We start from the raw sequence: 25,129 nt of genomic DNA on the forward strand, positions 1-25,129 counted from the left end.
AAACACAAGGCGAACTGTCAAGTTGGACAGGATGGACAAAAAGCCACCCCCCGCCTTTGTGGGGGACAGGGTGTTTGCTGTGCGGTAGTCTAATTAAACGTTAATTACGGTGTGCGAGAGCGAATTGCTGTGCATCAGGTGCAACGAACAAACAGCAGAGGCGCAGAAACCTTATTTCATGGCAGATTACCATTCAATTTAATTTTATTGCACCGATTGTCGCAAAACCGTCATCGGGTGACATACTTTCGAATTGTGGTCTGCGAGTGGTGTGTGTGTGTGTGTTGTACACACGTTGACAGATCGATTTCGGCAACGCACCAACATTTTGTCAACTTTGGCGATGACATAAAGTGATGTGTGAGTAGAATACAGAGAAGAAGAGAGAGAAATATAGGGACTCCTCCTTTAGTGAGGAGTCATTTCAATCAGGACTCGACTCTCAAGTACACAGGTCCGTCAATTTTAATTCTTCAAGAACGGCCGTATTGTTTACCACTAAGGGTTATTTAGTCTATTATACAATTCACATTCGTTTGAAGACATTTCCTTCTCCAAACAGTGAAAGGTCACCTTATCCCGGGTGTACTCGGTCATATGTCCGCCATTAATCTTGGCTGATTTACGAATTTTGACCGATTCGTGAATCTTTCGTGACCGTGCAAATAGACCTGTGGGGATTTATCTCAGAGTGATTTTCCTCAATTGGTATTCGATGAAGAGTCCATCTACTAAACAATGCATTGTCGTTGTGGACGTTTTATCGAATACCATTGCGGAAAATCTCAGTGAGAGTCAAAACACAGCAGGTCTATTTGCACACTGTGAAGGCAGATGACGAGGTCTAAAGACCAAATCTTGGTTAAAAACAGAAGCGGCAAGTCTTTGAATGCGAAGAGTGAACTCTTGGTCTACCCAACATAGAAGAATACATCTCTGCTCCGTAAAATAGAAGTAGAAGAATCTCAGAAATAGAGATTCAGACCCATAAATGATAGAATTTGCAGGATTTTTGGTATGCGTCGTCTAAATACTCAGACATTTCGCTTTATGGACGTTGCAACTCTTTACCTCAGATGTAAGTGATTGCACTTCTATAGGTGATGGACACTCTTGAGAACGAATAAATCGAACGGCCGTATTGTTTACCACTAAGAGTTATTTAATCCATTATACAATTCACATTCGTTTGAAGACATTTCCTTCTCCAAACAGTTAAAGGTCACCTTATCCCGGGTGTACTCGGTCATATGTCCGCCATTAATCTTGGCTGATTTGCGAATTTTGATCGATTCGTGAATCTTTCGAGACCGTGCAAATAGACCTGTGGGGATTTATCTCAGAGTGATTTTCCTCAATTGGTATTCGATGAAGAGTCCATCTACTAAACAATGCATTGTCGTTGTGGACGTTTTATCGAATACCATTGCGGAAAATCTCAGTGAGAGTCAAAACACAGCAGGTCTATTTGCACACTGTGAAGGCAGATGACGAGGTCTAAAGACCAAATCTTGGTTAAAAAACAGAAGCGGCAAGTCTTTGAATGCGAAGAGTGAACTCTTGGTCTACCCAACATAGAAGAATAGATCTCTGCTCCGTAAAATAGAAGTAGAAGAATCTCAGAAATAGAGATTCAGACCCATAAATGATAGAATTTGCAGGATTTTTGGTATGCGTCGTCTAAATACTCAGACATTTCGCTTTATGGACGTTGCAACTTTCTACCTCATATGTAAATGATTGCACTTCTACAGGTGATGGACACTCTTGAGAACGAACAAATCGAACTATTGACAGCTCAGAACTCAACATTTAATTCCATTTGAAGTTCACCAAGGCTATCAGAGTGTTCCCAATAATCCACATTATTCAGATGTGCGCATCAATTTATGATTTGTCCGATATGATCATTCACCGCAATTAGTCTGCAATTCGGCAATGACTCAACAAACAACCGAAGATATTTGGAAACTTTCGTCACCCCTCCATCAAAATTCCGAACGCATGAAGATCCTGCTGGAAAATGCTTTCAAATATCACACACAAACAAAAAAAAAATCACAACACAGTGAAAAACGTACCACATCGAATCGCCCCGAAACGCGATTCCCGCGCGCAAGGCCAGGGAGAGATTTTCGCCGACCCCACGTCACGTCTGCTGTGGATTAGCTGACGCGTGAACACTGCCGTCTGACGTCACACACCGAGGGTTTTTTTTTGGTCTGTGTTGGAAAACAGCATTCGCAAAGTGATCGATAATGCTTCATCATCCGTCACATCGGGATTGGGATGGGACTCTCCTCCGCCTAAAAACCCACCCACACCAAATCCGGCCGCTTGGTGTGGGCGTCCGTTGAGAACCGCACCGAATTGTAGGTAATTTCGGTGGAAAAATCCCTCCGCGGGGCACCGGACGACGCAATGCACAAATTTGTTATGCCCAAAAACTTCTCCCGGGGATCACATCGCACCCGTTGTGTGTGTGTGTGTGTGTGTGTGGGCCACCACCAACTTCGCCGCCTGGTACGGTCCGGGGTTTGGATCACGCGTTGGACTGATTTGCGTAACGAATGTGTTGCGAAGAAGGCTCCCGGACCGTACGGCCGAGACACACCCCAGTGTTCGCTCTCGGCATTTTGGGGTGATGCTGGGCGCGGGAGTATTTTCGTGAGGGCGGTTGGATCCGGGACGCGTGCGCGGTTTCGTTGCGCCCTATCCGCCGAATAATGAATGCTTTCACTTGTTCGTACGCGTTGCGTTTAGACGATGGGAATGGGTGTGAGAAGAGGATTTGAATCGATTATTCGCTTGATTTTTCGGCCCCTGTAGAAGGATTTCGCTTCGCTACGGAGGAAGTAACGTGGCCGTGTTACACATTTGGGCCCCCGCAATACGAAGGGCGCACGGTGGACGGGATGCGAATAAAAAGGAGGTCATCCACAACAGTTGGTCTGAAGCCAGTTCGACCTCAAAGTCACACATACATACACATAGAGGGTGATTTATCCAGAAGTGAGCCAACGAACGATGACGGCCGTAGCCACCGGGGTTTGCAGGGCATTACCCACAAGGGCCAGACAGGGCCACAGACAGGTCCAATGTCGACCAAACGAAACAGTTCCGACCATTGTGTGCACGAAATAAAGGCCACTCCACATGTCTCGCCGCACAAAACAAGCACGCCCGGGCATTGCGGAGATGCATCCGGCAGACGAAGTTAGAATATACACCCGCGGGCACTCAGAAGACAGAAAACGGCAAAAGGAACAAAAAAAAAGGCAGTAGTAACAGCAAAAACAAAGGGCCACAGCAATCATTAAGGAGGGGGAAGAGCAGAAACAAAAAAAAATACACTAGGCGGCTTGCTATAAAACTTTGCAAATAATCATCACACCATATGGGGAGAGGGTATATTAAAGGTCCCCACATGGGGGGAGGGGGAGTTTGGCATACATTAACACATTGTAAGGCAGCTCCACATTTCCCGCTGTGGCAAGTTACCTGCAGCAGGTGGAGTGGAGAGGGTAGTTGTGTGATGTTTGTTGATGCACTTTCCGGGATTTGTTTTCGGCGATGCGATTCCGATGCGAATTGCATGTACACCCAACTTCGCAGCTGTTTTGCAGCAATGTTGGTATTACGCTGTTTGCTTGTTTGTACTGAATGGAGTGCATTCAGCAGCAAACAGCAGCAACTGGAGCTGCAATACAAATGGAACACTTTTATGGCAAATGGTGCAGTTTGAGGTTTTTTTTTTTATAGCGGAGAGTGTTCCCTTTGTTAACAGTCGAAAGTGTGTATCCCATTGCATGAAACAAAAGTGCAACTCGTCCAACTTACGGGAGTCCCCAAGAAATGCGTTCAATGTCCAAGCACATCAGGGTGCCAAATATTGCCGGAGTTCTTCGAGGCTCCTCGAGCAAACTTCGTCTCGCATCGACCTCCGCACATGTGGAGCATACGTCGCATTTCCCAACTCAAGTGTACACACCCTCCCCTTCTCAACTCGCACCCCACACCACCCGTTCTCATTGTCACTTTTCTCTTGTGATGACCTCTCGGCGACCGAGCGATTTGCCGAGATCGCACATTAAAGGCAATATAAATTGAACGGTTCACGAAGCTTACAACCACAACAACACGGGCACGCGGAGGGGAGTGTGGCATGCCCGGGTGTGTGTTATGGCGTGGAATAAGAAAAAACCAGGCCTGGGAGGTTCTGGACAGGAAGCCCCCCCCCCCCCCTCTCCCTCTTTCATACAGAGCAGATAGTGATGCCCCGCAGAGGGGTGTAAATGCGGGGAGTCGTGGAGGTTGCGATGTGAAAACAAATAATTATATGCCATGATGATAATCGCTGAGGCTGATCGTCTACTGCATCTGTGTGTGCTGGTTATAGTGTGCTCTGGTTTTTACTTTTTTGCGTTAACGAAACGATGCGAAGATCTTCAGGAGCGTTAGGAAATATTGGCCAATTCCAGCAGTTGTGTGGAGTGTGTTTAATGTGGGTTTAGTGTGTCAATGTCTGAGTCAGAGACGGAGTCTTCACCACTTCATCGGCAAGGCATGATCGTTGTACTTGTTGTAAAAGAGAGCTATCTCTAGCTCGAGAATATCCACTCAGGTTGTGGCGCTAGTAGTGAATAATGGCCAGAGCAGTGAGGCGAGGAGATATGAAGAAGCAACTTATCGCCCCCTTACTACAACCTTCGAGGGCCAACTACATCACGAGCGTTTAATTTTTCATCTGACCCCGGTCAGGAAACGGCCGATCGGTGATGCGGCTTATTGGCAGCTATCTCCCAATATGATGCCCTCCGCCCCCCACACCTCGTCTGCTTGTAGTCTTGCAGTACACTGCCTGATATTAAGTCACGAATTTTTTTGCCTTATATTCATCTCGTTTGGCAGCACTCTGTACCGATAGAGAGGGAGAGTGCGTCTACCAGTACGATCCTGTTGAGGCTACAATAATAACAAGCATCAGGCGGGAAATGTGCATTGAAAAAAAAAAGGTTAGAGGACGATAAGCTTCACTACCAGCAAATGAAGCGCGCTGTTCGCTATGAAGTATGCCGGACGGTTGCGCTCCGAGGGTGCTTCGCGCCTACCGTTCCCATTTGACAGCTCATCAATGTCAAAGCGTGTCGGGATCGTTAGGGAGCCCCACCTAACCCCCATCACCACCTTGCGGGCGGGGGGGGGGAAGGGGCCGTTGTGTGCACCGAAATCGATTGTGCTTTCGAATCGCGGTCATTGGCGGGAGTCGAACAAGAAGGAACCTCCTTGACCTCGGCACCGTGAAATGATTATCAATGCGCCCGCGCGCTAGGCTAGAATTTGCCAGGCGGTGTTTTGGTATTTGGTTATCGCCGTATTTCCAGCTCACAAATGCAGCGTGTGCCCGGCGGCGCGTTGCACTTGGTCGGGCGGGGGTCATGTAGGTGCTGGATTTGCAATGCAAGCGATTTACATTGCATTTATTTACGGCAGGTACTTCATATGTCCGGTTATTACGAATTCCCGAGGCATCTTCGATTGCTCAGCGAGAGATCTCCGGATTTTTTGAGATTTATCTACACTGATCTACAGAGAAACCCCTACTTCGAACTCTCCTCTAATATATATCACCAACTCTATTCTATGTCCACTATTACCTTCAGATACTCTCAGCTCCAATATTCACCTGTTTGACAGGTTTATTTTTTTATTACCAAGAAACAACACCAACAACAAAACAAAGTGGCATACCGTGTGCCACGCAGCAGAATAGAAGAAGAACCCAACTGCAACTTTGTACAGGACATTACCGCCGAATGGCAATAGCGGATTCGTAAATTAATTTCAAGTCAGCACCCGCGACACTTAACAAATCCCGTCGGCATTCTTGTGCGGGCATCTTCTCTTCCCGGTTTTTTTGGGATAGATGAAAGGGGAGAACGGGGCACTCAAGAGGCAGAGAGTTTTTGGGAGTTCATTTTAAGGGTATCCCGCCGGTTTTGCCCTACTTCCCCTTAGCATGCTCCTTCCCCCCCGCCGGGAGGGGTAAATTCGCTTCTGCAAACGCTCCCGTATAAGCCAAAACCCCCCATCCACCAGTCGCAGTGAGCGGGCCTAATGACAGTGATTTATTCATTTCATCCTATAAATTTACCAGCAAACTGTCCTTAGATCCTCCGGCCTTATCCCGTCGACGGAGCGAAAAATGGCCGTTCCACCGTTGAGTTCGGGTTGGATGGTAGAGGGTTGGGGCAACGAGGGGGGTTTGTTTGGAGGGGTGAGGGGATGCCGGCTCATTGCGCGGCCTGTCATGTAAAACATGTGTAAAGCAAATCGCTGTCGCTCTCCTCTATCCCCTCCTCCCCTTGTTGTTCCTATCGCCCTTTACTTCTCTCCCCTCTCTCTCTGTCCTTTACGAAGCGTCACCACACTTATAGGTTCACCTTGGTTTCTTGGTTCTAGTTGCACGTTTAGCCATGCAGTTGCAGTCTTTTCTTCTTGTGCGTTTTCTTACATCTTCTTCCTCCAGGTCCGCCATCCCTACCACCCTCCCTTCGCCCACCCCCACCTCCCTCTTTCAGGGGCGGATATGATGCCGCGAGCAATTAGACGTCTACTCGCGACGAACGGGTGTATATCGATCGAGGTTTTTTTTCCTTCATTCACCTACCCCTACTCCCCCCATTTCCCTCCTTTTCCCCACACCCCTCATCACATACGGGCGAGATAGGAACGCACAAATTACGGTGAAAATGATTCGAATACGCGATGAAAAGCCACATTTGCGACACACTCAAAATGCAGTCCCTGCTCAAACAAGAAAACCATTCTCCCTTTCCCGCTTTCGGTGTTTCTTGCTGTTGTTTTCACTGTTTTTTTTTTGTTGTTGTTCGACTACCCTCCCTTCCATCTGCCCCTATCGTCAAATTGTCAAGCAGCGAGCATAAACGGCAACGCAAAACGCAGCCGAAAGGATGCGCTAGGTGTGTGCACACACGCAGAATGGCAAATGGAGACCCCACAAAAAAGCAGGTTGTGGTAAGGGAGGGGAAGGATGGGTGGCACATAAATTTAAATCCGTCACCGCGGTCACCGTCGGGGGCTTATGCGCAACGTTTTTGCTACCGACTGCATCAACTGTTGCATTCTTTTGCAGCAGATAATCGTCACTCCACGCCTCAGTTGGGGAGGTTTTTTGTTCTCTCTCTCTCTCCCTCTCTCACTCTCACTGCAGGTTTTTTCGAGAGTATTTTTTTGTTTTCTTTGCACTTTTTAGCAAGTGATGTTTTATAAAGCGAAAACATGGAGAAGCATAATGGCGCCCTTGGACGGGAATAAAGCAAAACGGAAAGGAAAAATGCAATGCGAAATGGAAAAATTGCGAAACATTTTGATTTGCACAGCACAAAATGAAACAGAGAAGACACCAGATCCAACATTGCGGTGGCGCCCCCCCTTTCCCCTACATTAATCCAGGAAAGTAATCAGGGAAAGGGAAAATCAGAAAACAAAGCTGCAAAACGATGCTTTGCTCCGTGTTTTGCAAGACTGCGAACGAGAGCAAAAGAGGCAAAACAGCACGAAATAAAACAACAAAAAAAAACATGGCGATCGGTGAAGAAAATCTTGTACGAAAGTGGTTCAAAAAGGCAAAGCAACATGGCACAGAGAAGGGACCGGCTTGGGCGGCACTCAGCAGTGACTTCTAATTTGTAAAATGTGATTTACAAATTGAATTAATTAAAGCGCAGCGTGCCAGCAACCAAGGAGGAGGAGGAGGGGGCAAGGGAGTGGGGGGGGGGGGAGGTTAGAGGAAAAACAAGGGAACGAGTTGGTGATGCTGCAACGGAAAATCGTATGTGCGCGCAACGTTTAAGAACACACCCCCCCCCCCCCCCACAGGAGGGGTGAGGGGTTGAGGCGGCGCACCGGTCGCCCGTTTTGGTTTTCTTCCCCTTTAACGCTATACCGAGCGCCATTTTGGGGTGGGGAGGGGACCATTATGTTGCAGTGTTGCGGTGCACTTGCAGTCGTTGCATTTTAAAGAGTACTGCAACTGTAAAAACAACGTTTGTTAACTTATGCGATATGAGAAAGCTGGGTGGGGTGGGGGATGGGGAGGGGGCAGGAGAGGGGGGTCGCAACAAAAACATCCCCAAGCGTGCATCACACGCATACATCAAAAGCAAATGAATTTTTGGATGATGGATGTGGGGGAATGAGGTGGTTGGGGGTGGGGGGGTGGATGTTGGTGAGGGATGGTTTCCGCGAATTTCCGGGCGAAACGCGTATCGTGCCATCATTTTTCACCCCGTACTACCCGGCTTTTTCCGATTCGAACGATTTAATCTGTCTCGGGGGTCCTTCCTTCTTGTACATCCTACCGTGCCACCTACCCCTGTTCGCCTTAACCTCCCTTACCCTTACATATAAGCAAGCCCCCATGTGGGGATTTTCATCCCCTTGCGGTAGAAAGAGATGGGTGGTGCTCGTGTGTGGATCGAGAAAATGCATCTGCTTCGGGGTGGCTGTATCTAGCAGATAGACCAAGAAATTTAATTATCACCACTCCATCCTCTCCCCCCCCACCCCCTTTCACACTCCCGCGTTTCATCACCTTTTTTTGATCGTTAAATTGGCGAAAAGGAAAATTCTATTTTATACGCTAAACAGCTATAAAACTTTTATGGAAAAAATATAATTTGATTTCTTTACTAATTCGATTCCTTCACCGTGCTTCCGTAGTGTTACGATCACCACCATAAAGGATAAAGTTTTGTTTAACGCGTTCCATATCACCGTCACCCAGCAAATGGGTGACACGATATATAATGGGTGACGCTGTTGGGCGCTTTGAAAAAAAAGTTTCTTTTTAATTTTTTTATAAAAAAAAACCATTAAAACAAGCTCCTTCATGTAAATTTGAAATGAATTACCAAACTAATGCCGCACACTTGTTTTTCCGATAAATTGTTATTGAATTTTAGACTATCACAAATAGTTTAAATATTATTTCAAATTATGTATGCACAAACTGTCAATATATAAATATTTTTACAACTTTCCGCACAGTTTGTTTCTGTTATTTTGCACAAATGGCGCTAGTGGCCAAATGTTGGACGGTCAGGAAAACTTTACCGATTTTGGGCGTTGGGTGTCGATCGTATTAAAACGCAAACACAGCAAAGAATTGAATGCTACCATTTGTAATTTAACAAACACCATTCCTCCTCTTCCCCGTTCCTGTAAGGAACTTAATTTTTGCCCAAAAAAAAAGATAAAGTGGAAAGGGTTACAGATGTAGCAACACGAAACCACAAATATTAAAATGCGATCGCTTAAGGGATTTTCATTCCAAAGTACTCCGGCGTATTCCGCCGTACGGTGAGGGAAAAATTCAAACCGGAAAGCCCGGTTTTAATGCTGCCGAATGTGTGTGTGTGTGTGTTGGCTGCGTTTGACGGCTCCTCCCTGTCTCGTCTATTTAACTATTTCATCCATGCGTGCATCGCGCGCTCTGGAGCAAAGCAGGCAGTAATAGTGGCCGCGGCAACATGGTAATAAGCTTGTTCAGAAGAAAAACACAGGCACAGCGCGCCTTTCCGTCTATTTTTTTTTTGGCCCGTCCGAATTATACGTGTATGTGTGTGTGCACATTTTCCATCAATGCGTGAAACATGGCGTTGCGTTATTTATCCCTGCTTTACTTGCACACCTCTCGCCGTTTGATGATGGGTTTTGGGGAGGGAGAGGGGTACCGCCCTAGAAAAGGGGTATGCGGTGCCATCCGGGGAAAGGGGTAGACAGCATTTTCCATGTGGCTGTTGCTACAATTCTTGCCCTTGTTTCTTGCTTCTTTTTTTTTTTGTTTCGGGGTGGGATTTGATCGTGCCACTCTATGGTCTATTCCTATCAGGCTTTGCCTCATTTCGATACCATGTGAATTTTGATACCGTCTCGCTCTCTCTCTCTCTCTCTCTCTCTCTCTCTTTCTCTCTGTTTGTCTCTCTATCTCTAGATGGGTCACATCACTTTTCCATCACACGCAATTTCATCTCCCTCCTATTTACGCAATTGCGCGCTCTTCCCATATCTCCGGGCCGGTATAAACACGCAAACCCAAAGGGGCGCATCGGCCCAACAAACAAAAAAAAAAGGCATTTTCCCCGCCTGGGTTTGGGAACCCATGAAACGGCGCAGTGCGTTTTTATTTCGATTTGATTATATTCACCACCGGCCCGGGGTCTTCCGGGCACACATTCGATTAAACCCCGGCCCCGGCCGGTTCCGGGTGTGTGTGTGTGTGTGTTTGTGGCTGGGCGACGTCCCCGGAAGGTTTTCCACTTTCCCCTCGATTTAAAACGGGGCCACAGCACATTGCTTGCACGACCCAAAAATGCCAAGTTCTAAAACAAAACAAGGATTAAAATAAACCGATTCGCTGCTACGGACAGAATATAAAATAAAGCAAACTGGCGAAGCATACACACAAATGATAGGCGGGAAAATCGTCCACTCGGAATGGAAGGATCTCTTCCCGTTTTTTTGCATTGTGTGTGTGTGTGTGTGATTTGGTGGACTGTGTGTGTGATTTGTTTGGCAGCTGTTGTAAAATGTATCCTTGTACTAGCAGACACTCTCGCACACATACAGGAGTGTGCCTCTAACAGGAACCAAATAAAAAAGGAAGGCAAATTATCAAATTTGGGAGTGATAAAAACGAAAATGCCGTACACGGCGTAACAGTTTGCTTTCCGCCGTAAGAAGACCAGGGCAGAATTTATTTAGAAAGAACCGAACGACAGCAAAACTAAAAAGGGAAAACGTCCTACAAACATATAGATGGAAAACGAGGGAAAAAAGGGGGGGGGGGGGAGTGGAATAAAAAGGGGGGTGGGTGGGTAGCGGGGAAAATGGCACGGTTGGGCGAGCAAGGATTGGATGATTTGCTGCTGGAGCGACAGACCCACGCACACACCAACAACAAAAACTCGATATTCTCTCGGTGGAAAACGAAAAAGAAAAAGAAACGGGGGGGAAAGGCATTTCTTCCTTTTCTCTCTCTCTCTCTCTCTCGCTCTCTGTCATTCCTCCGTAACGCAAAGTCCACCGGAGCGCCAAAGAGAAAATGCGATACAAAACGGGAAAGGAAAACAACACCCCCCCCCGTCTTCTCACGGTGGAGTGTAGGGAGGGGGGGGGGGGATCGATAAAAAGAAAATGGCGACCCCAGGGGGTTGATATTTCGACGACTGTGTTTTTCTTGTGTGGGTGTGTGTGTGTGTGTGTGTGTGTGTAATTCACCCTCCACCAAGCTGTCGTATAACCGATGATTTTCCGCACGGTGGTGTGTGCGCATGCCAGCGCACTTTTCCTCGGATTTTCCTGCCGTTTTTTTAAGGTTTTAGAATGATTTTCCGGGACAATGTTTTGGGGTGAATGATAAGAGGTAAGGAAGAGGGAGGGGGTTGAATTGGATTTTCCTCGTGTTTTCACCTTCCCATCCCCAGCGGAAAATTCAAGCACAGGGGGCGCGCTCGTACTCAATTCTATTGAGATTTGGAATGGTTTGGAAAATGATTTTCAAAGAAAACGCCGAAAAGCGATATTTTGCGTTTTGCACACTAAGAGCAAAAGAAGAAACGAAAAAATATGACGCCACGCGCCTTCTTAATGGTACCTATCATTCATCTTCCTTGATGCGATTGATGTTTTTATCCTTTCCCTTACCTTTCGTAAAGGGGCGAGGGAGGGAAAATTAAGGTTACCCCCAAGCAATGGGAACGGAAACGCGCTTTAACGCGCATATTACATGTTCCCCGCGGTTTTGTGAAGGTAAAGCGGTCGTAAAAGAGTTTAACAGGGAAATATTTTAACCAATTCCCCATTACGGAGATGCACCTCCTGCTGGGCCGGGAGAGAAGGTTTGGGAGTGGGAAAATGAGGTGGTTAAATGAGCTTTCCCCTTAATTTTAAAAACGGAAGATAATTACTTTCCCGCTAGCTGTCAGTGAAGAAATCAGAGGAAAACACATAAACTAAATCTCACCTCCATCGGAAAGATTGAATGACCTTTTCGGTAACTTCGTTAACTCCCCGGGTTGGGGGGGGGGAGGGGTGGGTTTGCCCTGTCAAATGCCGCCCGACGGCACAAGAAACACCTTCGCGCACAAACATCGAACAGCCATTGATGAGCCATTAATTATGTCCCCGACGTGGCACGCGTTTGCCATCAGGGGAAAGGTCGCGCCATACTTAACCCGCTCCCAGCGGCCCGACAAAATGGGTGGGGGGGGGGGGGGGGGAAAGCGCGCCTATATTTATGCACCGATCATCACAAATCACCTTCAACAGTGGTGGCGGATATGTCAAGGACGGCATTCCAGATGGTAAAGCGCTTCCGTTCCGGCAGTCAAGTAAGTTAAGTTGAAGGAAAAACAATAATAGGAAAGAAGGGAGGGAGGAGATGGGGGTGTAAACATTGTTTCGGTATACCGCAACCACCTACGACCATCATATCGTTCATCCTTCTTCTCCATACCTTAAATACTTTACCGTTAATGAGTTTCAGTGCGCATCAAAGGTAGAGGAGGGTTGTTGGTCGATGGCGTTAGGTTTAACCTGCTGACGTCTCGTTAACGTCTTAAACAGGATCCCGGACCGTTCGATCGGGAAATGTGTGTCCGCTTCATCGCACTAAGCGCTGTAATAAAGGAGATACCACACATCTTGGGCTCATTAAAATTTTCACACCCCTACACCACACCCGGCGGGTTGATGTCAATAGTGAAGCGGAAGTGAATGCGCTTCTTGCATTTGTCGTGTATTACACCGCCGTCGGGGTCGTCGGGTTTTTCTTTCATCTTTCGGGCAAGCAGTCATTTTCCATTTGCAATTGGTTTCGCTTCCCGCAATCAATTCACAAAACGCACAATGCCCTATTTTTTTTCAAATGAATCGCGCGTGTTGGTATAAGTGGCAGATGGTTGTCGATGTGTGGAGGAGCAGTGTGTTTCAGACGTCGTACTGCACGTCACATTATTCACCGCGTTGGATTTGAAGCTGATGCAGAGAAAATATTTTAAAAATACCGTACAGAATTCCCCATCAACTCTAGACATCTTCTATTGCTATTGATGTAGAGTGATGATTCTTCAAGAAACGGATGACACTTGATCTCACACAAAATTGTTAGTTATTTAAAAGATATAGACATAAATGAGATGTCCAATTGAGACTTTCAAGGACTTTGGACTAAATCTTCATATCCAAACATTCATTCTACATCAGAGAGAAGGGAATTTAAAGTTCCTGTATGGTATTGAATGAAATAATATTTGCAATAGCAGAAGACTTCAATAAACATTTCGCCCAAAGTTATAAGATGAAGACTCTTTTTTTCTATAAGATGAAGGTCTTTGGACTAAATCTCCTTCAGAGATTCATTCTACATCAGAGAGAAGAACTTTCCTGTATGGGAATGAATTAAATAACATAACATTTCGCCCAAAGATATTAGACTTTCAAGGACTTTGGACTAAATCTTCATCTTCAGACATACATTCTATATCAGAGAAAAGAAAATTTAAAGTTCATTTATGTTATTTGCAATAGCAAAAGACTTCAATAAACATTTCGCCCATAGTTATGAGATGTCCAATTCAGACCGAGCCAGGTCTTCGGACAAAATCTCCTTCTTCAGAAATTCATTTTACGACATCACATGAAGAAAACTCACAGTACCTGCGGGCAAAAAAAGGCCCAGAACCCGCCGATAAAGCAACGGCAGCTACACGCTGCGATGGTCTAACAGTTCCAGGAAGAGCAGTCAAACCGCACATGTGTGCATGATACCGCGTGTCTCGGTCAGTGCTGGCGCCGCACAGCAATGCCAAAACCTCGGCACGGGCAGGGACACGGACGCAGCAGGACTCGCGGGGTATGCAGATTAAATGGCCCTGATGCTCTTCTCGCCGAGCGCAAGTGCAGCGAGCCGCGAAACCAGCCAGACACTGGCAATCCGCGGGTATAACAATCGACGCTACTGTGCTACTCACATGTAGGGTCCCCCGCCCCGGTGTAACTCCTCTCACACTGGGGCAGAAAGAAGACAAGAGGGTGGGGTAGAACGATTTGGCGTGCACGGCTACGATTGCACCACCCTCGAGAGAGCTCGACGTCCGTGATACACCTTCAACGGCAAAACGACGCGATGTCTTCAGTATGTTTGACATTTCGCATCAGATATATCATAGACCGCTAGTCTTCGTACTTCACAGTCACCCACTCCACGGTCTAGATGTGGGAAATCTGGGCTACGGTGAATCGATTGGTACCGGAGCACTCACATACGTTCTATCGCGAAGAGATTACACCAGCCTGATCGCTAACCGATATCCTTCCGCCTGGCTGCTTGGGCGATATCCATCGACCCCGATCTCTCTGAAAGTGTCGTCAAAGATCTGGGAAAGGGAAAAAGAATTTTCTACACCCGTAAGGATGATGGCTCGCATGCCACTCTAACCACACAGAGGGGCGCGCAACAAAACACATCATTTCGCTGCGGTTGAACTGCATTGAATTCAACTCAATCAGCGGTGTTCACAGCACGAAAGAAGAGGCCGTAGGGCATGCCAGAATTTAACAATAACAAGGCTTCGACCAAAAAAAAAAACCCCTTTCCCATTATCAATCCATTTTGCCAAATGAGTAAATCTCGTCGCGCGTGTGTGTGTGTCCTTAATTTTCCTTTAGTCTTTTTTTTCCTTTTAATTTTCCCATTCAGCTTAATTATGGTTGGATTTCCATCACCCCCGTTACGCGCGGGAAGGAATCTGAATTTGAATGCAATTAAATGGTTAAATTATAAATTGCGGCGATTGCTTGGCGGGATAGCCCTTTACTACCCTCTTTCGCTAGGGGGTTTTTCCACCCTTACGCGGCATGGGGGCGCTTGAGGTCCGACCGTAACGACACCTGACATCACAGGGAAAAAAAAAACCTTTGCCGGGCGGAGTGGTAGTAGTAGAAAACATAAAAGAAAAGCCAACAAAAAAAAACCACCCCCCCCTACCCCACTAGCGCTGCATATAAAAGTGCAATTGGAAAATCGTTTAAACGTGCTGCAAGCATTGTTCATTTGGCGGGCGTTTTGCGATTGAATTTCCTTTCTAGTTTGCGCCACTCATTGCGCCCTATATCGGAGTTTGATTACTTCTTTTGAGGTTATACCTTCCTCCATTACTCAAACCTCACCAACAAACCCCCTTTTATCGCCACCACAACGACCATCGAACGCATTTCCTTTTTCTCGTTGCAATTCCGTCCGGCTGTTCGCTTTTCTTTTTTCGTTTGTTGGCTGGCAAATTCACTGCCGGTTGTGGGGTTGTGGGAGCATTTACAATAACACAATGGAATTTTTTGGTGGCGTTTGCGAAAGAAAAGCGCAATCATTAACGCAACCCCCGCGACGCTCGGTTTTCTTTGCGAAACGGCAAATCCGGGAAAAATAAGGGGGAAATGGCGGGGCGTGGCTCATCGTCCAACGCAATCAGGCGCTCGTGAAAGCAAAAAAAGGGGTTTACGGTGTGGGTAAGCCAATTAGGCGGGGTTCAAAACCAGGACACTAAGGAAAGGCGCACATTATTATTATTATTATTGTCTCTAGATTTTCCACGGTGTCCAGGCGGGAAATATGTTGCTTTATTTCATTTGTTCCATTTAAATCAAAACCATCAATTTCCACCCCTTAGGTGGTAAAGGGAGGTTTGAGGTGATTACAGCCTGAGGATTAAAAAAAAACGATGAAAATTACAAAAATCCCTTGTAAATCAAAGTGAACTACAAATTGAAAATGTCCAACCCACCAGCATCACACACACACACCCAAAAAAACGGAAATCGAGAAGGGACCCACACCTTTGATGAAAAACCAAAATGTTCCACAAAATGTTGTAAAAAAGGGAAACTAGTTTAAAACCCCTGCAAAAAAAGGTACATACGGCACAAATCCATTTACAACCACCAACTTCCCCGGGGGTATCGGTTTGCGGGCAGAAAGGGATACACACCCGTGTGCCGATTGTTAGCCATCACCCTTCCCCACGGGGTGCAGGGGTTTGGATACCCGTAGGCGATGAAATGTTTTGCGGTTGCTTTTTTTTTTTTTGGCTTTTGCTTTCTTCTTCCCCTGTGTGTAGAGCGCACACCCGAAGTCAACCGCAAATTATTCAATGAAAGACGCGTGCGCCCAAAAGCAGCCCCGGCGGATAGCAATCGTCGATTTCCGGGGGTTTGTGATGGCCCTTGTGTGCAGTTGGAGCAACAATGTGGTTCACCATTTTCGTTGATGCTTCGGTTTTTTTTTGTTTGATCGCTTTGGTAAGGAATTCACGTGGGTCGATGGCGAGCCGGCATTCAGGTGTGGTAAGGTGGATGAAATATTGCGCCGCTTCTTTACAAGTTTTAAATCACACAACATCTTTTATATTGGACCTGTTAAAAGCCTCTATCAGTAAGTGTTTTAATATCCATCAAGTTGTGTTGGATGAATCTGATTTGGATTCATAAACCTGAATCATGAACACTGATGAATCTTTGTCTCAGAATCTCTATTCCGAAGATTCATGAGGATTCCTCAAAGATTGTCAATCTTTGTCTCAGAATCTCTATTCTGAAGATTCATAACAATTCCTCAATGTTGTGTATATTCTCACAGTTTCGTTAATGTTTCTAATATTGAATGAATCTGATTTAGATTCATGATGCTGAATCGTGAAGAGTGATGAATCTTTGACTCGTAATTTCTGTTCAGAAGATTCCTGAGGATTCCTAAAAGATTTACGTGTTCTTAAAGTTTTACACTCAATCGCTGACTGTTAAGTCTTTGACTCAGAATCTCTATTCCGAAGTTCCGTAAGGATCCCTCAAAGATTATTGTATTTTCAAAGTTTCGTTAAATTCACTAGTGTTGGGTTAATTTTTCTTAGGTTCATGAATTAATCTTTATACTGTATCTCTGACAAATGAATCTTCGACTCAGAATCTATATTGAAGATATAACAGGATACCTGAATGATACATGTTTTCTCCAAGTTTGGAGCATGTAAAAAATAATCCCTCATAAATATCGAAGGAATCGCGATTTAAAGCATTTTTATTTGTATCTCAGCTTCTGAATTATCTATCTTTATGAAACTGCAACAATCCACGCTACAACTAGCATTCGATTGCGAGGATCTTCATATTAATCTACTAGAATTCGTCAATCTTCAAGGATTCCAAAGGATTTTTAAAATTAGAATCATGATTTGGATAAGTTCCTAAAACTGAAGATTCAAATATATAACTCTTCTCAAAAGATTGCTACATCACACCACACCAGTATTACCTACAAAAATAGATTAATAATGATGAGGGATTTAGATTATTTAGAAGATATGTTACTTATTGATTAGAAAATTACTCAACAGCAGTGAGAATTCTAAAATAAAATCAATTCACATTAGTTATAGCTATTCCAACACACAATCCTATTTAGGTAAGAGTGGCCTGGAGGTTACTATGTTATAGCAGTGTACGCAAAAATCCTCAACAACAGACACGTCTAAATCTCTGCAATGTCGCGGTAATGCTGTTTTATCGATAATCCATCGCCGGTAATCCAAATCCTCGTGTCAATCATTGTCAACCCCGATACGCACAGAGGATTACACTATCCCGAAAAAAAAAATACGCACAAAACTACAAAAACGACAAACGTCAACATCGGGGACCTACCATAAACACATCGTTCCCTTGCCGGAAAATAGCCATCGCTTCCACTAGCATGTCCCACACCCAGATCTTGTGTTTCTTTAAACGTGCCTCGCATTTTTTTTTGCTCATTGTTACCTCTGCCTTACAACAAAACGAAGAAAGAAAGGAAAACTAATTAAGTAGCAAATTGTTGTTACAGCTCGCGTAATACCTTGCGACAACATTTGCGCGAAAACGTGCGCGTCCACACTGAAAAGCGAGGGCAAATGGATGTGAAAGGAAAACGGGCGCCTCACCGGTGACAGGGGGAAAAAGTGCGTGTGTTTGTCCCTTTGATTTGTCCAAGACATGACGATCCGATATAAGCGATCTGCTCTGCTTCTGCTGCTGCACACTGTCGGCAAATTAGCGCACCAGATGCCCCGGGTACGGTTTGCTTTTTGGGATTTTTGATCGAACAATTTTAAGACAGCAAGAGAATAGTTTGTTATTGAGTGCAACCCAAAAAAATAACAGGAGGGAATGAGATTTCCACTGACTGGGGACACACCGCACTAGATCTTCGTGCAAACTTGAGAGCATTGGAAGAAAATTGGCTACCAGGGGGAGTTCCAACAGGCCTAATTCTACTCACTTCATCCGCATGGTTTCCCTCGTTGCAGCTTCTGTTTTAATGTCGATCCTTCGTTGCGCACTGTTAAACTTGAGTTACGATCTCATGCTCAACCGTGAGGTTTTTTTTCCCCTATATGAGCCTCCATTACATATAGGGCACATTGCTTGGGTGTCTTGTGCTTCCGCTTTTCATCATCAAACATCAAATGATACCGCGACCTGTTCGATGCCGCATTTTTTTACGATTCGGGTCTCCTCCAGCATACGGAATAGTGTGAAACTAGCGAGAGTTGTGTGAGGCCATACCAGCCCATCAGTGACTTCCAAGAATAAACGACAGTCATTTCTCGCGGTTGTCATTGTTCCGGGTGAAGTAGAGCTAACCGCATAGATTTGGTGTGAGGGGCCGGGGTGAGAGGATGACAACAATTTTGGTTACATTTTGCCATCATTTGTTTCCCGCCTTTGGCCCGATGAACCGCGGCATTTCGAAAGATATATCCATGGGCCCCCAAAACACGTTGCTGGCAGATGAGCGACCTTGTTTTACCTTTTTTTCTTTTTCCTTACTCTTGCGCCTCTAAGAAGGTCGGTTTCGGTTTGAATATTTTTGCACGAGAACAGTTCCGGGTGACGGCAAAGTTCAAGTTCGTGCTGAAAATGAGATACAGATGGTGAAACGCTACCGTAAAACAAATGTGGTACAAATCTGGGTAAATTTTGACATTTTCGTGGAGGAACGCGCGCGCGCGCGCTCGCTAAAAAGAAAAGGAAATAGAATCGATGTGATTTTGGAAGAATTTTTTATGATACGTCCGTTTATTTTTCTTTTATTTTGCAATTTGCCTTCAGGGAGTAAAATTCGATTCGAGTGAATGTGTTTGATTATTTCGAATTAAACAATCTCAATCTGTCAAACAAGAACCGCGAAATGTATTGCTTAATTTAACCAAGGAATTTCCCTCTCCGCTGGAACTCAAGCAACCATCCAGTAGTGTTGATATCAAACACTATTCGAGCTGTTTATGCAGTGACCCACGTTAAACGACCGTGAATGAAGAATAATGAATTCCTTTTCTGCTCTGCGTCTTTTATCAACGATTGTACTGATTTGTACGTTATCTTTCACCTCAGTCAGTCTCTTAGTTGATCAGTAAAATAAAGTAATTTACAGCATTTTAAGATGCATTCTTAATCATAATTTTGCTCCCAGAACTCGTCCGGTTGGAAGGCATATGCATCCCACCTCAGATACCTTCAAAGTCCTACCTCAGAAATTGATATCTACCTTTAATATTCAACCAATTTGGACATACAGAAGGATATACAATGCTAGAACAGCAACTGGAAGGAGTGTTCCTTATATCTTCATGAAGTTCAGTTAGAGTTGCTTCGTTCCTATCTACTGGGCCCATTCTTCTCCAACACACCTCAGTATCTTCACAGTGAACGTAAAAACGCAGAAGGTCACACGCGCGAACTCAACCGAAGCGGTGCAAAAATCCTGCCGAGCGCATCCCATGTCCCACCCAATTCCTTTCTTTTCGGTCACAGGAACGCATCTCTTCATCACCGATAAAAAAAAAACGATGAGAGAGAAGGGGAAAAAAACGATACTGCCAATGGTGCACGCAGTGATGGTTAAAACCGCACACCGAGAACTGTGTTTCGCCTCATTCCCGGACCAGATCCGCAACACGTTCCCGACCAAAACAGGGGCATTTGGCACGAAGAACATGCGAGCCAGGGGCATGGGGGGAGAGGTTGTGGGGGGAAGATTTCTCCTTTCTTTCCTATTGTATCCTCATTTCCGCAACATCCAGCGACGATGCCAGATGTCAGATGAAGAGGATCCCGTCTGTCAGTCGCAGGGTGATGCACAGCAAGCGTATCCTTGGCGCAGAAAGACAAAGAGAGGGAGAAAGGGAGAGAGACAGCCCACGTTTAAAAACCCCCGGGGGTTATTTCGCTGACTTCCAATCGTGGTGTGCGATGAAGCACCCCTAAAGGGCACGAAACGGTGCGAGCACCGGGAATTGGTGGTGGAAAAAAAAAACAAAAATGGTAAAAATGGTATATCTCATCGTGCCCGCCGTTGCGGATTTGATGCGCTCCGTTCAACCGTGACACTATCCATCTCGCTCGCACCATTCCACACTCCGTCTCTGTCAGGCCCTTTGCTTCGATCAACCGTGCCGTGGGTCACAAATAGAGGGCCGAAATCATGTTTTCTACAACGCACGGAAAGAGGCCTCACCGCTTGCTTTGGGTTGTATTTTTATCGAAAAATTGCGTTATGCTTCACCTCTTCAAAAGTTTGTACAAATGCGTGGTTTACTTTTTTTTACATTATCGGTAAACGGTATGCGGTTAGAGCCTCCAGGGCACTGGCGTCATTTTGAAGCTGCTGCTCCTGTAAGAAAATATTTTTCCCCAAATCGCTACGACCGACGCTTTAAGTCGTTGTTCCTCACGGTGCAAATAGGGCTAGGCAACAAGGTTGAAATTCGCATAAAATGTAAAACCTAAGTAGGCTAACTAAAGCGAAGGTTTAAAAAATAAGAACAACAAAAACCTTACAAAGCCTCCACATGGTGACAAGGTAGAATTTGGATATTGCTTCCGCAGAGCAACAAATTCGCGAAAATTTCCTACCCTTATGCTGTGTCCTGCCTTTGTTCATTCGAGCAGGGCCGCACGGTACGCTCTCTCTCTTTCTGTATCACACGCAATACGCAACGAACAATACACGCACCCTGAGTGGAGAGCATCGCAACCACTGGGACGGACGTTTCGGGCAGAAAGAGAAAACAAATACACGGGGTTGTGTGCGAGAGGACGGATACAATATCGCACCGCGAAGAAAAAAAAGGAAAAGGTGAGATAAAACGAGCCAACACACGGCGATTCACTTTATCGTGTGCGGAAAAGGGACGGAACAAGCGTTTAACCCGAAAAATTTACACGATACACCGCAAGCGACACTCACGCACACACACGTAAGCGTAAGCGAGACGAAACACGGACGGAAATGAACGTACGCAGCCGAGCAAACGCGAGTGACGAGCTACACACACTGCTTTGCAAAACTCGCGATGTCTTTCGACGCGTACCTTTTGTTTCGTACCTTTCCCTATTTTTTCGGAGGGAAAAATGCTGTACATCGAATAGCGTCACCCCGCGTCACCGCAAAAATTTTCGTAACCCGAACGAAACCAACCAAAAAAATCCCCAACTCAACTCGCTAGCAATGTGATTCCAACAGCGTAACGACGGAAATATATAACCATTTTACCGAAATATGCTTCCAAAGAGACGCTTTGGTTAGTTGCCGGCACCGGCATTTCATCTGTCCACTGGTTTAACCTCAAATCGGGACACCCTTCCACACAGCTAACTTCCGCCAAATTATGCGGCCCGTTTGATTTTTGAGCAGTATCATGATAATTCGTTCGGTACTTACACGGCTTAATTACAACGCCACGGGATGCGTGCCAGTTTGCTGCACCTTTATGTTGGAGAACCTCGAGTGAAAATTCCGTAAGGGTTGGGGTTTTTTTTTTCGGGGGCAGCCGGAAGCTGTCTTACCCTTATGCGATTATCAAACAATCTGTATTAAACTATTCACTGCACTAATAAACACTCACTTAACTGCACACACTTTAATCGCTCACTTCAATGCACACCATTTGCAACACTTTGCAAAATGCGACAAATTAATGATTTACCGAACAAGAGCGCACAAGCTAATTCCACGTGCAGTTAATGAAAATGGCGTCAGTCGCCCACGTCACTCATCCGCGATCTAGGGGTAGGTAGGGCACGAGCTAATCAATCCCGATCTGTCAATGTAAATGTATCCATGCGTTCCGCACGGTTTAAAATGACACTAGTTTCGGTTGCGCGGTAATTTATGTTGCAATTTATTTGTGGATTCATTTTAGTAAGTTTATAAATGGTGCATTAATGTAAATACATGTTTTAAAAATTTCTTAATCCTGGAAATTATGTTTATTCTCCATGTAGAGTAAATAAATAATGAATTATTTATATTTACTCTGTATACCCAGCTATGTATGGGTTATGGATTTTTTCAATAATTGTATTATATTATTCAATTTTGGATATGATAATAACCACCAAAAAATATCCTCGTTGCTCTATTCATAATTAGATGATTCTGAGATTTATTTTACATTTACAAGTTTTACAATTGCGTTTGACGTGCGTTTTTGTTGTTTATATTTCGTGTCATCGAAATGGCGAGTTACTCGCCATAAGGGCGATTTATTAAGAACATTTGGTATTGCTTGCATTTTTAACACATTTAATCAAATAAAAAAGTTTGTTTCGATGTTGAGTGATTCGGTTTAGAAACGATTTTATATGAAACACATCATCAGGGTATATGAGAGACAGTTTTGGGTAATTTTCCATGCAAGGTTCAAGGTTGTCAGAGCAGTGTTGCCAGGCACTTTTCTATTATGAGAATATTCATGACAAATCATTTTAAGTTCAATTATTAAAAAAAATGCTATTTTCTAGTGCGAGTGTCAACACAGATAAATCATAAGCTAAAGTGGAAACATTTTGGTACAAATTTATTTTAATTTCATTTTAATATGTTTAATTCCGCGTAACTTGATAGATCAAAGATAAATATTCTTTGTAGTGGGTATTTTAACATATCTCAAAAAAATAATCCAATTTGATTAAGTGTTGTTCTTCTCTGTTTGTTAAAATGTTTTCTACACGAGCATTGTTCAGAATGAATGCTCCATGTCTGAAGTCGTCTTTCAAGGTTGCTTTGTGATGCACATGTCGGAAGGCATCTCCCGAGCCCAGCACTCTCCAGTGTCTTACCGAACGTTCACCATAAAGTCTCTCGCGTTTCTCAAGCAAAAGTACTCGCACGAGATGTTCATGCAAATTGCACAAGCCAAACACCGCCGCTGTCACACGACGCTGACGGGGTTTGGCTTTGATCTCACTACGCACCAACACCGACACCGTCGGCGATTGCTAAGCGGGCGCAGCGCATTTACATTTTCCGCCGACGTACGTTCATTAGGGAAATTGATTTATGGCCGTACGGTTCATCGCCCGTTGCGCCGAGACCGCACCGACGCACCGGTGTTGGTGTCCAGTTACCGACCCGCAGGAGCACGGGTGGAGGAGTCGTAGAGTCGTCCGGATGGGATTATGCTAGTGTTGCGTTCTGCGAAGGCTTCGGGTGTCTGTTCCGTGGAAATTGGAGCAAAACCTCGCGTATCTAGAGCAGGGCGCGCGAGAGTGACCCGTTGCGTCACTGACCCGGCGATCTTCGGCGCACGGAAAGGCGACTTCCGGGCACGAACTGGGCATCCTATTTCAACCCACAACTTATCGTGTGTTTTGTTGTTATTCTCTTTCTTCCCCTTTCGGTTCAAAAAAAAAAAAACAACAACAGAAAACCAGGCCCAGCAGTACGGCGAAGTGAACCAGCTCGGTGGCGTGTTTGTGAACGGGCGGCCACTGCCGAACAGCACGCGTATGCGCATCGTCGAGCTGGCCCGGCTCGGCATCCGGCCGTGTGACATCTCCCGTCAACTGCGCGTCAGCCACGGGTGCGTGTCGAAGATACTAGCACGCTACCACGAAACCGGCTCGATACTGCCCGGCGCGATCGGTGGCTCGAAGCCACGCGTCACCACACCGAAGGTCGTCACGTACATCCGCGAGCTGAAGCAGAAGGATCCGGGCATCTTCGCGTGGGAGATACGGGACCGTCTGCTGTCGGACGGTGTCTGCGACAAGAACAACGTGCCGAGCGTCAGCTCCATCTCGCGCATCCTGCGCAACAAGCTCGGCAATCTGGCCCACCACCACCACCATCACCCGCACCATCCGCACGCCGGCACGGGCGGGGGCGGTGCGCACACACCGCACGCACCCGCCCACCTGTACAACTCCATCTATCCCTCCTATCCGTACACCGCCGGTTCGCTCAAGTCGGAAATGTCGTGCGGTGGGAGTCCCTCGCCACCGACCGGTGCGACACCGATCCGCAGCCCGCACGCCCACTGTCCCTGGCCCTCCTCCCACTCCGTCACCGACATCCTGGCGAACGTGCACCATCAGGCGACGGTGGCCGCACTACGCAACGGCGGCACACCCACCTCCCAGTGCCACACGACCCCACCACCGACCTCCGTTGGTGGGCAGCTGATGGGGGGTGGGCCGGGTGCGATGAACGGTACCACCACGGCCGGGTCGGCGTCCGCCTCGGCTGCAGCTGCTGCGGCAGCGGCCGCGGCAGCCGCCGCCGCTGCCGCCGGTAATGCGGCGGTGGCGATGCACCAGCACCATCACCACCATCACCATCACCAGATGCAGGAGTCCGTGTCACCACAGTCACCCAACTCGTACAACTACTACATGTACCTGCAGAGTGGCGGCATGCATCACGGTGGGTTGGCCAGCGCTTCCGGCTTATAGGTTCCTTTCTGCACCCGTGCGTCCGACGAGCGCTGAAGACACGGTACGGCAATCCTTCAACTTATGGACATCTTCCTACCCTGCCTACCCATCCCGCTCCTCCCTTCTACCCACATTTCCCAGCCTATCGTCGCCAAAACACGCCCGACTACTATCGGAAATGTCCTAGCAGCGACAACTCCCATATCGAACACATGTGACACACATGTGTGGTCAACACGTGCTAATATGCTAACACTAGTTCGCTAAGTTTATCGATTAGACATACCAACCTGCTTAA

The 25,129-nt window shown here is 46.1% G+C and overlaps 1 protein-coding gene across 1 annotated transcript; it reads left to right on the forward strand.

The window, feature by feature from the left end:
* Window positions 1-12,322: 12,322 nt before the first annotated feature.
* Window positions 12,323-24,849, forward strand: LOC128306600 (paired box protein Pax-1-like). The gene is made up of 2 exons (XM_053044153.1): window positions 12,323-12,416; window positions 23,822-24,849. The coding sequence occupies exons 1-2, from the start codon at window positions 12,323-12,325 to the stop codon at window positions 24,847-24,849; spliced, it is 1,122 nt and encodes a 373-aa protein (XP_052900113.1).
* The last annotated feature ends 280 nt before the right edge of the window (window positions 24,850-25,129 follow it).

Source organism: Anopheles moucheti, chromosome X (assembly GCF_943734755.1).
Source record: "Anopheles moucheti chromosome X, idAnoMoucSN_F20_07, whole genome shotgun sequence".
NCBI classification, from domain to species: Eukaryota; Metazoa; Arthropoda; class Insecta; order Diptera; family Culicidae; genus Anopheles; species Anopheles moucheti.

Excerpts from the sequence above, each read along its gene's own strand:
- LOC128306600 (XM_053044153.1), top strand. The coding sequence starts at position 12,323 with ATGCACCGATCATCACAAATCACCTTCAACAGTGGTGGCGGATATGTC. Across the intron at positions 12,417-23,821 it reads GCTTCCGTTCCGGCAGTCAA|AAAACCAGGCCCAGCAGTAC; the intron begins GTAAGTTAAGTT and ends AAACAACAACAG.